General features: G+C 45.8%; 1 protein-coding gene across 1 annotated transcript in view; it reads left to right on the top strand.

The window, feature by feature from the left end:
- The window catches only part of GABRA3 (gamma-aminobutyric acid type A receptor subunit alpha3), a gene marked incomplete at both ends in the record, with an annotated part of 57,375 nt that extends 43,714 nt beyond the window's left edge, over nucleotides 1-13,661 (top strand). The window contains 4 exon segments of the mRNA XM_079541911.1: nucleotides 1,754-1,897; nucleotides 3,047-3,199; nucleotides 5,437-5,648; nucleotides 13,332-13,661. Coding sequence (XP_079398037.1) covers nucleotides 1,754-1,897; nucleotides 3,047-3,199; nucleotides 5,437-5,648; nucleotides 13,332-13,661 — 839 coding nt within the window.
- Between the last annotated feature and the right edge of the window lie 828 nt (nucleotides 13,662-14,489).

The following is a 14,489-nucleotide window of genomic DNA, read 5'->3' as shown; positions in this document are numbered from 1 at the left end:
TGAAGGTTGCTGCCAGCCTACCAGGCCTGCAGCTCCTCATCTGCCTGGGCTTCCTGTCTCCTGCCTGGAAACAAGGTCTCTTCTCTCTCCAGCATGCAAGTAACATTTCTTCCACTTTTGTTCCTAAATGAAGCGTGAACCAAATTCTGAGCCACTGTTTTATCGTAATGTAGACATACATTTCCTAGTCCAGCTCTGCATGGAGCCTCTCCCACATCCTACAAAGAGAGCACCAGTCTCACTCTCCATCTGCATTAGGTGGAAGAGGTAATTACTTGCACCAACAGAATGAGCCCCTACCACTAATCCCTCTCTTGGACTCTGAGAAAACAGAGATGTCATAACTTTTCTAAACGGATACTTCCTTGCTGTAACCATCTGGGAGATAACTTAGGAGAAAGTTGAAAGTGTGGGTGACACCACAAAAACTCACATTTAGCATGTGCATCTGCCCCTTTGCCACATAACCAAATACGTTCTTGAAGTTAGATTGTTTGCAACTACTGTGATGAAGAAGAAATTTCTCAGGTGGTCCCTAACAAATACAGAATGAGTGGCTACAAGACGTCACACTAAGGCCAGCAAACCAACAAGCCTTACAGAAGGGTGTGCTTATTTCTGATAGAACACCCTTTGGGGCTCCTCTGGGTATTTTTGACTGATTTCTCCTCTGAACGTTCAGAGGTCTGACACAAGCAGCTCAGAGAGCTGTCCCTGATTAGTGCCAGAATTCAATGAATATTTCCCAAGCGCCCACCTGCGTGGCATCTGAGCTCACCTCTTATGTTGGAGCAGGATTCAATCAGCGTTTGCACCAGCAAGCTGCCCACAGCTGGAAGCCGCTCCCTGGCAGGAAGCTCAGCATGGCTCGGGTTGGTGAGCAGAAGGGCAGTGCTGCTGCCAGACACATGCTGCTTGCAGGACAGCCGAATTCACCTCCGTGACCACCAGGGATCCCCACAAGCTGAATGGCTCACTGCCACGGTGGCATCCACCCAGAGAGGACAGGCAGAGAGGAGGAAGGGGATCTGGTACTTGAGGCAGCTCCAGCTCACAGCCCGTACCTCCCCGCTCCTGCCGTGTGCTCCCATCATTGCTGGGCCCAGGTGAGAGAAATGAAACTTCCCTGAAGTACATGATGACTGTGTTGGTTTTTGAGAAGTGTTGGGCAAACTAGACGGAGAGTGGATCTCCCAGATCCCTGGAAGGTTGCCTTGCTCTGAGCCCAGTACTGCCGCTTACAGCAGTGCAGTAGCCCTTGCCTGCTGTCCCTGTTGCAGTGTGGTGTCAAGCTCTGCTCAGCAGTGCTCTCCCTCACTGCCAGGAGGGCTGCCTGCATTCTGGCAAGCACGGGATCATGCAGTGGAAAAAGCAGATTGGTGGAAGGGCACACCCCCTCTGGAGCTGTGAGGCTTGGAGAGAATTCTCCTGAAGGTAAATGCTTTTAATTTTTACTTTTAATTGAAGCAACAAAAATATCAACCCTATCTGTGTGTTAGCTGTCTTCACAGCCACTCCCAGCTGGTCTGTCACAGTCTTCGTCAGATCACGGTGGGGCTTTCCCAAAACTGTAGCTCCCTTTGGCTCATTTGATTAGCAGCTGCTGAACTGCTTTGGTCTCTGGCCATGCTTGGCTGTGCTCAGCCATGTGGCTCTGAGGAATGCATAGCAAGGATTAGTTTGGCCACAGGCTAATTTTGGTGTATTTTAGGTCAGCCAGCAGCTTGAGCTCATTCTTCTTTTTCCTCCACAGATGCCTACACAAAAACAGAGGTAATCTACACCTGGACCCTGGGGAAGGATAAATCTGTGGAAGTAGCAAAGGGTGGATCTCGCCTGAACCAGTATGACCTGCTGGGCCATGTTGTTGGGACAGAGATGGTTCGATCCAGCACAGGTACTTGTGGGACCATATGATGCACAGGTTGAGAGCACTGTAAGGCAAGATGGACCCATAGGTTTTGAATGCCACAATTTGGCATAATAATAGTAGTAGTACCTGCAGGCTGCGAGCACCGTGGTGCTGTTGGAGAATGTAGCTGGGAACATCTGGGGCAGTTACTATAAGGCAGTAAGTTGTTTAGCTTTTAGTGCTTTCACCCATACTCTGTAGAAACGATGTGTTGTGTGGAAAATTTGCCCCATTTTGCCCAGCTAGTCCTTGGTACTGCAGATTCATTTGTCTTGGATCCCTTTTCAGCCCCTCAGGAGAGCATTGCAGGCAGGGGAGGCAAGTGGAACATGATGATGTATGATTTTCACTGCATCTGCTTACACAAATATTATCGTAGCTAATAGAAGATTCTCCCAAACAATTGCTTCCTCTGATTAATGACCAATATTAATCATCTTTCTCTCCCATCTGCTCCTCCTCCCTTTCCCTCTGAATTCAGGTACCAATAGCTTGTTATCTTGTGTGTTTCTCTCATTTCTCCCGTTTTCTTTTCTGTGCTTTTTTTTTTTCTTTTTTTCTTCTGCTGTATGCACCAGTAGTTCTCTCATTTGAGAATATTTCCTCTCTGGTGCACTTGATTTTAATAGTGTCTGTCTGTAACAACTCGTATCACCTCCCTTGGGGAAATGTAGGGAGTCCAGGGGACTAAATGTCATCATATCTGGCCCATCTCTCTACTTAAGTTGTAGTAAAATGTACAGATGAATAACCTGAAATGGCAAGAAAGCTGCTAAAGGCTCTTGTGTGTAATGACTTAGCAGAGCCATACTCACAACAAAAAGGCACAATAACCCAGCAAAATATCCAAAGCTTTGGTGCGTTTCTTTGAGAGGATGAATAGGGCACTGAGGGAAAATAGAGACAGCTGCTCTTTTGGTCTACAGCCCAGACCTTGAACCACAGAACTTGCCCTATTTTCTGAGATTATTAAAATGAGGAAAAGCAGAATATTTTCAGGCTTGTCACAGAAAACCTAAGAGTTTGCAGGTTCACTCAACACAGACCTTTATTGCTTCAGAGATGGGCTAGCGCTCACTTGGCCCATCCTGGAACACCCAGTGGATCTGTGCCTCTAACTGGTTATTTCCCTAGGGGAGTATGTTGTCATGACCACGCACTTTCACCTCAAGAGGAAGATCGGGTACTTCGTCATCCAGACCTACCTGCCCTGCATCATGACTGTAATCCTGTCCCAGGTCTCCTTCTGGTTGAACAGGGAATCTGTCCCCGCCAGAACAGTTTTTGGTGAGTCTGTGAGCATGGCGGTCCCCAGACAGGCTGGAGAGAAAGGTAAATGATGGGAAATTAGCCCTTTGTCTAGATTCATAGGGCAGAACAATTTGGTACATGCAACAGACTATCTGCCTCCAATATCCCTTTGGCAGATGAACAAGTTCGGTGCCCACTGGAGCCAGCTCCCCTTGCCCGAGTGACCTGGGGGTTTCCAGGGTGTTGGCCTGGGCTGATGGGGCTGGTGGCATCTGTGGTTCAAACACCAGTGTCCACACCCACAGAGAGGAAGATAAGGCAGTGTATAGGCTGCTGCCTTCCAGGGAGTTTCTGACTTGGGACCCCAGTGGATGGTTTCTCCTTCCATGGGACGCCTTATTAATACACAGCAGGCAGAAAAACCCAAATTATCGAGAATCCCAGTTTCCAGCACGCATTGGCTGCCATGAGTTGAGTCAGCATTTTCTGCTTGGAGCAGGTCTCAGCAGGGGAAAAGAGCCAATGGGAAAATAAGGAAACGGGCTCCAGGGGATGGCTGAGAAACAAGAAGGAAGGACCAGCCATCACAGCTAGTCTTCTCCAATCTCCAATTCGCTGGCATTGATGAAGCTGATGTCCATTTCTCAGAATAGCTCTCAGTGTCTTCCTAGTGCTTCTTCTACTATATCACTGCAAAAATACTCCTCTCCATGTTTTGCTACAAGCTAAGTCATAAATATTAACAGTAATCAAGGTATTGATCATCTAATTATATGTATTTGACTGTGTCTGCTTATCTGTATTGGCTTTTGAGTTGAGGAGAGGATAGATACATGGGGAGGCAGTTAATGCACTACCTTTGAAGTTGCTAATGTGCCCCTGGTCAGACCTCCATGTAACAGGCTCCTGAGCTGAGGCAGTATAACTACATGGTAAATATATTATTATTTTCTTCAACTGGTTTCAGATTCCTTCTCTGAGGCAAAGTCTCAGGCATTGCACTCACATTAATAGCTTTCACAAATATATAACAGAACTGCTCTGTGCTTTTCTGCCAAGACCTTGAGTTCAGGATTTACACCTCATGCACATAAACCCCTGCTGTACCCCGCTGCCTGGGGGCAGGCGGAGCCCTGGTGCTGGAACACCATCCCAGGCATCTGTCCTTATACCCTGATCTGCTGATGCCAGGAATGTTTCCTGGAAATAACAGTGCCCTGCAGATACAGCCTAACAGAGCATACTACACAAAAGTCACCAAACAGAGAAGAGGTTTATATCTTACCACTAGCTCATCTTTGACAGAGAGTGGTGTGGTTTCCAACATCTCAAAGCTTGGACGGATATCACAAGGAAAATGGGACCAGCGCCTGCATGAAGAAATGCACTGATAAGCTTTTCCAACTCACCTACCTGTGAATCATTTGTAATTTGCCCCTCCAGAGCCAACGCCCAGGTACCACAGCTTGTCTGTGCCCCAGGTGGGCTCCCACATCTGCACCAGCTCAGGGTGTGTCTGCTCTCCTCTCCCAGTGCCTGGGGCAAGACCTTCCCTGAGGATATTTGATTCCCTTTTGTGTTATCCTGATTTTTGCAATTAGAAAGGTTTCTTCAAGTAGCAACTAGGATTCAGCTAGGAAAGAGCTGATTGAAAAATTAAAAGCTACCTTTGTGAAAAATGTCTTAGCTCCCAAATTGCTTTGCTTTGCTATTAAGAAAATAATGAGAGTTCCAGTTGTTTATTCTTTTTTTTCCTCTCTGAAAGTATTGCCAACAATATTATTGAAACTCTTCAATTACCAGGAGTATAGCTTAAGGGAAGTGAAATTTAGTCGATATTTTTATAATGTTTTTAATGCATTTTTAATTGAAAAGCATATTATTGGAGAAAATGGATAGCAGTGGCTGCTTGCTTTAATGAAAAAAGCTTTAAAAGGCATTTTGCTGCAGATCGTTTTATAAGATAAATCCTAGTGACTCTCATTCTGGCATCTTGGGCCACTGATGTGTGCCTGGCCATGTAGGCAGGACCTGGAGTCCCAGTGTCCATCCGCTTGGGCTCCTGCCTACAGTTCTTGTCTCTTTGTCCATGCATGTGGTGGACAGAATCTCCCCGTTTCTGTGGAGACAAACATATCCGTGGGCCAGTGTAACCCATGACAAGTTTTCTTGCTGACTCTTTCCTAGGAAGGACAGAGGACAAGCATGCTAGGGATGGGTGACTGCAAGTGCACGGTCTGACAGCATCCTCATCTTCTGCTGTGTTTCCACAGGTGTCACCACTGTGCTCACCATGACCACGCTCAGCATCAGCGCAAGAAACTCGTTACCTAAAGTGGCGTACGCGACGGCCATGGACTGGTTCATAGCCGTCTGTTATGCCTTTGTGTTTTCTGCGCTGATTGAATTTGCCACTGTCAACTACTTCACCAAGCGCAGCTGGGCTTGGGATGGCAAGAAGGTGTTGGAGGCCCAGGAGATGAAGGTGAGCCCCGTGGCCAAGGCCAGGGTGGAGTGACAGAGAAGAAACGCTACACAAGAGAGCTGCGCTGGGACCAGGAGTGGGTAGCATGCAGCTCCATAGCACTTCAGGAGGCTGGATGCTACTTACTGGGGTCCCCAGTTCAGGCCTTGACTGGAGCGGTTCTTGAGTTGTGATGGAGGAGGGCTGGTCATTGTGCTTAGATGGAGAAAAACACCCAGACTGAATAGCTCGCTTTTCCCTCTGTCCTTCTGCATGACCATTTGCCAGGGGAAAAGGAAATGCATGCATGTTGTGGTCTTGCTCCACTGGTGATCTCCTTTCTCTGTCTCTCTCTATCCCGCTGTATGTTGCCTGCATGCTGCACAAACACAAATATACCACGGGATACCAACCTTGCTGTGTCCCTGCAGTGGGTACCCCTCGCTGTAGGTCTCCCTCCACATGGACAAGCATGGTGCAGCAGTGGGGAGCTCCTAGCACTCATGTTATTGACCACAGCTGTTGCTTTGTAAGCTTGGGCAAAGAGGGTGGGTGGGAAGCAAGCACTCGGAAGCAGCTACTGGCTGCAAATTAGTGCCTGGCATCACCCACGTTTTCCCTTCAGCCTCTCTGGTAGCATCCTTCCTGACAGCCATCACCATTCCTGCTCAATCCCCCTCCCTCCTAACTGACTTAATCTCAGCTGTGCAGAGAAATCGCTTACTGTAGCATGCTGCTCCTTGCTTGTATTTATTGAATCAATTTGAAAATCATATTTGTCCTTGTTCTTGGTTCCAGAGCCTCTATATTTTTCTCCTTTACATTTTAATGTGTTGTTTATAATTGTGAAGCTCTACCTGGCAGAATTGCATTAACTTTTAGGAGGATAACAGTCTTCTCGCTGGTATGGAGGTCCCAGCAAAAGGACAGAGGCCTTATGGAGAACCACAGCCATCACTGGGTGCTGAATGCCTTTGTCTTGTATTTCTTGGACTCTCCATCTGCTTATGCAGCTGTGGTCTGAGCACCAGACTCGTGGCAGAAAGGCTCCAGGGCCTGCTGGTGGTCTTCCACCTCCATCACATACAATAACTGGGTCTCTAGAGATGGGAGGAACTTTTGTCAGAGATAAGAGGAACTTTTCTGGGGTCATTGGCATGCGCAAAGAATCAAGCAGGTCCTCAAAGCAGCTGTGCCCCTTTCAGTGCAAAGTCAGGATTCACACAGATGTGGGCAATTTGTGTGAATTGAGCACAGTCAAAAAAGCAGCAAGGGCTCCAAAGGTTTTGATTCATCATAAAAGTGGCACTCTTCTCAATTTATTTATTGACCTGACACTGTCAAAGTAATCATGCTGAAACAATAGGGTAAAAGTGTTTGCACATATGGTAATTGAACAAGAAAACAATGCAGGACCAGAAATGTTTCAGAGGGAGCACTCCTTGTGAGAGTTTGCTGTCAGATGAAGAATCAGGAAGGACTCCAAATCTATAGGTGCTTTTTCAAGCCAACCCTGTTCCTTACCTGATCCAAAGTCAGACAGCTCACCCACTCCTGGTCTCTGCAGCTCAGAAGCTCCGACTGCCCCATTCTCTCCATCACAATTTTATATGTGCTACAAATAGTCACATCTGACAGCACTCCTTGAAGGAGAATTCCCTGACCAGCTGTGGACTTTCAGAGAGCTTGTGAATATGATGCGTCACCATATTTGCTTTCATCTTTATTCTACTGAATATTTCCAAGCAGTGAATTTGCTACAGACTGAAGGTGCCTTGTTGGCCCAGCTCCAGCCTTTAATTAGCTCTTCTTGAAACAATTGACAAGCCAGGTGGTTGAAACCACAAAAGAAAGAGGAGGCAAAAAAAAAAAACTATTGGCGTTTTTAAGCATTGGTACGAGGAGTAAAACTGCCAGTGACAAGCCCATGCTGAGCTCTGGTCTCTGGAGAGCCTTCCCCCAGCCAAAGAAAGTGTTCTTCATTGATGGGATAGCAAGGATCCTCACTCAGTCCAGGTTTGATTTGTTTCCTTGCGTGGATGCGAGCAAAATCAATAGGTGTCAGCCCTGCTCTCACCTCAAATGCAGGCACAGCAGCAATGCTTCTCTTCTGATTTAAAATAAATCAGTGCCTTGCAAAAGCTGCTGGTTGCTGACAGGTGCTCCAGAACTTCCAGTTTCTCAGGGCTCATCCTGTTCTTTCTTTCTCCTCTTTGTCCATTCCATCAATTTAGAGGGAGAATTCTGTGGGGAAAAGCAGAATTTGGGGTGTATAATATAAATGGTGGGCTGATCTTGGTGAGTCACTGATCTCTACATCATAAATGATCATGCTGTGGCTACAACCACAGTTGGGTTTTGATTCTGGCTGGGAGCTACTCTGCACATACTCTGCAGTCCTTCTCTCATGCAAATCAGACAGATATCACCATTGATCTCACAAAAAATTTCTTTTAATGCACACTTTAATATGATTTGACTAATACTTCTTGGGCCCAAATATTTTCCAAGCTTTTCCTGTCCTCTACTACTACTTTTTCATTGTAGATGATTCTGTATTTTTGTGTGCATAGCAGCTTCAACCAACCTAGAGGTGCCAATTGAACTGGAAAGAGTATCTGAATCCAATGCAGAAAACTTTTTTATTAGGGATGAATTTTAAGAAACCATCACTGGGAAGAAGACAGAAAACGATAGTAGTTGGGGAGAAGTGAAAGGCCAAAGAGATTGGCTCCAGTAGTCAGTGAAACTCCCTATCTCCAGCATCCGTAAAGAATCTTGCTAAAAGGACCCACTTCAGGACAGAGGGACTGTGTATGAGGCCCTGCTGCACTGCATCCATCTCAGCCATGGGGGTGGCTGTCTTTGGAGCCAACAAGGTCTCAGAAAGCTGAGAGAGCCAACCCTTAATGGTGATTTCTCCATTGGAAACTCATGAACGCTGTCATCTCTCCCTCATGTTGGAGCATACTTGGAAGACAATAACCTAAACCTATTTCCACTGGCAATGTCACAGCTGTGCATAAAGTCCATTTTAGCTCTGTATCTGTGCAATGCTCTGCAGTGATGCTTGGTGGAAAGACACAATAAAAACAATTCAGTTAGCTGCACTCCTACACATGAGAACAAGTAAGAATACACTTCAAATGGAGTGAAGCCAAGCTTTTTGTCCAACCTACCCTTTAGCAGTTCTAAGTCTGCCCCTTGACCATGGTCATCTGAGAATCATTAGTTTTTCCCCTTTGTTTCTTTCTACCCATGGCATCTTTGTTTCAGTTCCCTCCTTCCAATAGAGGAAGAACAAAATTTCATAGGCCTCCATCTTCAACCAATTTACAGACTCACAGAGTGGTTCAGACCCATCTCTCTTTTTTTTTTCTGCTTACTTATGATAAATATGTTTTCGATGGGACTTTTTCCTTTTCACTGCAGCCCATGTCTCCTTCTTTGTCCTACCACATTCACATGTGACCTGTGGCTCCCCATAGTACTGCAGGTGATTCATGTTTTCACCATCTTCACTAGACTCCACACATCATTCTTCCACACCATTTCACCCTCAACACTATCCACGTGGCATATTGGGCTGACCAAACTTCTGAGCCTTTGCAGATCCAGAGATCATAAAATCATCAGTCAGTCACATGTAATCAGAATGAAGGCGAGATGGGAGAGGTGAGTGATGCACCACAAATACTGTGTTCGGTTTTAGGTTCAGTTTCTCTCATTACAAGAAAGACAGAGTTGCTGAAATGCATTCAGAGAAGAGCGGTGAAGCTGCTGACGGGACTGGAAGACAAAATGTTTGAGAAATGGCTGAAGGAACTGGGGTCGTTTAGTCTGCAGAAAAAGAGGTTGAGAGGAATCCTCACTGCTTTTTCTAATTAGCTGAGAGGAGGTTGTAGTGAGATGAGTGTCAATCTCTTTTCTCAGGTGACAAGTGCTAGAATGCAAGGAAACATCCTCTAGTTGCACCAGGGGAAGTTTAGATTGCATGTCAGGAAGCATTTCTTAAGGGAAAGGATGGTTAGACATAAAATAGGCTGCCCAGGGCTGTGGTGGAGTCGCCATCACTGAATGTATTTAGGAGATGTGTGGATATGGTGCTTAGGGACATGGCTCAGCTGTGGACTCGTAGTGGAAGGCTGATGGTTAGAGTTGATGATTGTAAGGGTTTTTTCCAGTGTAAATGATTCTGTGATGCCAGGGGTCACACCAGCAGGTGACAGTATCCTGACTTCAACATAGACTGCTTGTTAGTGCAATATTACATTGCCACAAGCCCTTATCTCTTCTCAGTCTGTGGACATCTCAGTGTAAAACACCTCATTCCTCAGACACAATCAAGGTTCTGGCACACTCCAGAGGGGAGCTATGGCTGGCATGAGGGAGAGGTGCTGTGTTTGCTGGAACATCAATTGCAGTTATAGAGTACAAATATGCTCCAGACTGGGGCTACTTGGAGGCATTAAGATGACTTTTCTCTGCAATAGCAGGAGGCAAATACATTGCATTTCTCCAGTAAAATCCGTGACCCAGAGGCGATGGTGACTCTCAGTGTCCCATCAGGGCAAGAATGCTTCCAACCCAAACTTCTAAGCAGGGAGCAGCTGCAGAGAGCTAAGTCTCCAACAGGTCATCAGCAGAACCAGTAATTCCCACAATTGCAGGGCTTTATCCTTTAGCTCCTCAATAGAGGGCCTGGGAGACAAGAATATCTGACAGCTGCCATTGTAATCCAGCGTGTGTATTTGTGGAAGAACTTGTCAGACTACAGTATCCAGGGAACATGTTTATCTTTAGACCAGGTTTCACAGCTTTTCCCTCAAGACAGCAGCTCAGACTTGGTCTCCCAGAGCCCAAACTGGGCCACAGAATCAGTAAAAGCTTTTCAGCATAGATGTGTTAACTAGGACAAGTTTTCAAATGCAAATGTGGGGTTTCCTCCTGTTTTTCTATTCTTCTTCTGTTCCAGTCAGACATGGAACTCCTTGCAGATAAGTATGCAGGGGGAAAGCGGAGGGCTACTTTGCAGCTGATAAGCACATTTTGCTTTGTTTAATTATCAAAATCTTGCCTGAAACACTTATTTACAAAATGCAATTTAGTGACTTCAGGCTGAACCATTCCTTCCAATATCTCAGGACCCTATTTTCTCACGTGTGCCTTGATGGGAAGCTGGTACCCTGGAGGTTTAGCAAAGGCTCCCAGCTCTGTCCAGGGCAGAAGATAGCTGTGGACAACTGGAAAAAGTCACTCTAAAAGTTCTGGAGCAGAAAAGCTAGCCAAGGCTGAGAATGTCATGTCACTTACAGACATCTTATTCATGTAATGTGGCTGATTAGTACTCAAATAATCACAGTGCACTTCAAATTACATTCTGCAAACGAGTGTTTTTCATTTCATTACTGATTATTAATTATTGTATTGCCTCCAGTAGCTATGTTATTAACTAATCGTACTAAAACATATTTGAATGCTTTAGAAAGTAGAGCACCTTTTGTCCTTCATTTGCTTCTTGTCAGCTCTTTAGCAGGAAAAGTTCACCTCCTGTATAGAGGGTAAAGGCTGACATGGTTCCAACAATTGCGGGAATCAGTCACTCAATTAATCATTAAAGATCATAACAACCTCTTCCACATTATCCATAAAGGAGTATGAATACGGTCTGATCAGTGGTTTAGTCTGATCTGGACACTAAAGACCTCATTCTAACAGCAGGTTAATTTCTGTAATTGCTGTAATTACTGTGAGGCTGCAGTCCGAGCTACGGTGTTACTGGAGAGGGATTTAAAGATTGCACAGAAGTCTGCTTTTTCTAAGATAACCAGAAATATTCCTGGTGGCTGTGGATGCATTTACAACAGAACTGCAGCCTGAAAGCTAAAACCCTTGGAGCATCTCTACAGGACGGATGGTCAATCTGCCTTTCCAGTTCCCTGTGCTACCCAGAGGTACTGCCTGCTACTGGTTCCCAGGCGGGGAGGCTGAGATGAACATGTCCTGCTGGCTGTTTGCTCTCCCCTTCTCCTGGCTGTCACGTTGCGCATGGCTCCCATGTGCTTACATGCAAGACCGTACCAAGCAATTCTAGGGAATGGTTGGATGGGCCTAATCTTGTGTTCCAGTTGTTTTTGAATAGAAGATGAGATCCAAAATCACACTTTGTTCTGAGTTTACATTTTAGATTCCCACTCTGATTCATTGCTGTGTCTAGCTCTGGCTCTGGGTATCATTACAGTGGACACCATATGGATGCACAGAGGTGCTGGGATGTGTAGGATGTCTGATGTGTGCACATGAACAGATTTCATTCAGTGGGCTTTTCCCAATAGATTTGAATTGTCTCATACACTATAGCCTATAGTGCATCTGGTCCCAAGTCCCTGACAGTAACAGAAAGATCTCCAGAGTAGGGGAAACATCCATCATTATTTCTAGCTCTATCTTCCTGTCCACTCATCTTCACTAACATTGGAATTTTCTGCCTTAAGCATTCTCCATCCTTCAACACGTTACATCAAACACGTAAGTGCATCCTTTCCATTTCTTATAGAAGCTCTCTACCCTTCAGCACAGACAGCATTGATGTCCCTGCAGCCTGTGGCAGGGCTGTACTTATCTGCCTTGATTTGCAGCAATCCTTAGATATGAAGGCAAGATGAAAAGTTTCTCTCCACTCCTATAGCATCTGAAATCCTCAAATCCAGGGCTATGGCAAACGCTTCCTGTTGGCTCTATATCGTACTTAGGAGGCCATGCAATGCCCTAAGGAATCCCAGAGGCATTTTGGACATCATGATGTCCTTGTGAAATACGCAGGCCACCAAGGCAGTGTAAGATATGGCCTTTTAGGATCATGGTTCAAAAATACTGCAGTGCAGTCAGACACATTATTAAGGCCACTGGCTTCCTGCTTAAAAAAAAAACAAAACAACAACAACAACAACAAAACAAAAAAACCATAATTGTCAATGGATGTTTCTTTTTCTCACCTGATTTGGGAAACAGACTGGCAAAGCAGAAAATCAAGTTATTCTCCTAGGATGACCACAGTGGTTCTCATTCCTTTCTAAAGAGTGCATTCCTGATTCATCTCTCCATGGCTGAACCTTGCATGCAACAGAAAACAGAACCCAACTGAGGTAGAAATCAAGGAGTTTGTATATAGTTTGAGCTTGCCTTCACTTCTACTGACCTGGCAATATGCAATATAGACTTGGCAGCACTCAGTCAACCAAAGCAAAGGATCACCCATCTTGGGCAGATCTTGCTGAAGTGCAGCTGCGCACAACTTCACATATCAGAGCCCTGATGTAAGGAACTGCAAGGAGGCTGCAAACATAGCTGTGTGGCTACAGTTATAGGACCTGAAGCCAGACCTAGCACCTAGCTGCTAGGCCAGGACCTCTTTGCACTCCATGCTTCATGCCAGGCTTACACAGAACAGGTGATGTAATTGAAGGAGATGTGGTCCAGCACATCCCTCTGCTGCAGCAGCCCTTGTGGCAGATGTCACAAGTTCTGGTCACCTTCTCACCACATTCTCCTTCCTTCCACAATGCTGCCTTCTCAGTCTCTTGCTCCTTGCATCCTTTCCCACCTTCTCAACCAGTCAGGCAAGTGAACTCAGAGGACAAAATGTTCTCTGTGCAATTCTACAGTCACTTCATCTCTGTTATGTTCTTCTTCCACCTTCCCTAGAAAAAAGAGCCAGTGGCACTAGCGAAGAAAACCAACAACACCTACAACATAGTTGGCACCACATATCCCCTCAACATTGCCAAGGACCCTGGCCTGCCCACCATCTCCAAGAGTGCTGCTGCCACTGCTACTGCCACCAACGTACCCCCCAAGATGCCCCGCTTAGAGGAGAAGTTCCCAGAGAGTAAGAAGACGTACAACAGCGTCAGCAAGGTAGACAAGATGTCCCGCATCGTCTTTCCAGTCCTCTTTGCCATTTTCAACTTGGTCTACTGGGCCACCTACGTAAACCGGGAGTCAGCTATCAAAGGAATGATCCCCAAACAATAAAACGAATCAAACAAACCTTCCATCAGCGAGCACCATCCAGGCAGGAATTCTCCAGGGCTTTCTTCTTTTCCTGTTTTGTTTAATTATTATTGTTCATTTGAAATTAATACTATTATTACTATTAGACCGTTCTTTTATAATGTAAACAAAACTGTGATTTTAATTTAATCCTGTATATGTCTGTTTTTGTTTTACTTTGATGATAAAAGGAAAGGAAAAGGATCATAACAAGTTGTGCCTCTGACATCGTGAGTCTGATGTCCCCCATCTGTCCAAGTCACCCTGCGCTTCCATCTCTCCCACTTCCTGCCATCTGCATGATCTGCACAACACTGCCATCCCATGCTCCACTCCACTGGGGGCTGCTACTATTGCCTCCCTCCTCTTCTGTGATGGACTGCCCTAGCGTGGTGGATTCTCCTAGTGGCTTGGACTCAAGGACATGGAAACCTCCAAGGCAGTCTGCTAGGCTGCTTTTTGGTGCCCAGGCTGTCAGCAGAACCATGGCAAGGGTAGAACAGTGTGATAGTATCTTGTAGTTACCTATAGGGCTTCCTCTTCTCTGTCACCACCAAACCCAGCTGCTGGTTTCCTCCATGTCTCTTCCCAGATGAGAACAGGTGAGAAAGGTCTTGTCCATTGTCCTATATTCTTGGGGCAATCCATCTTAGAGGATGTTTTCTGCCAGAGAAATAATTTTTCTGAGTCATTCAGCAAGTCTGATGCCTTGGACAGGATACAGTAGCTTTAAGGCCACATGCATTCAGCCCCAGGACTGGAAGCCATAGAGATCATGTTCGGATGTTCAGATGATTTATCACTTTCTCT

Source organism: Tetrao urogallus (genome assembly GCF_951394365.1).
Source record: "Tetrao urogallus genome assembly, chromosome: 13".
NCBI classification, from domain to species: Eukaryota; Metazoa; Chordata; class Aves; order Galliformes; family Phasianidae; genus Tetrao; species Tetrao urogallus.
This window is presented reverse-complemented; position numbering and strand designations above follow the sequence as displayed.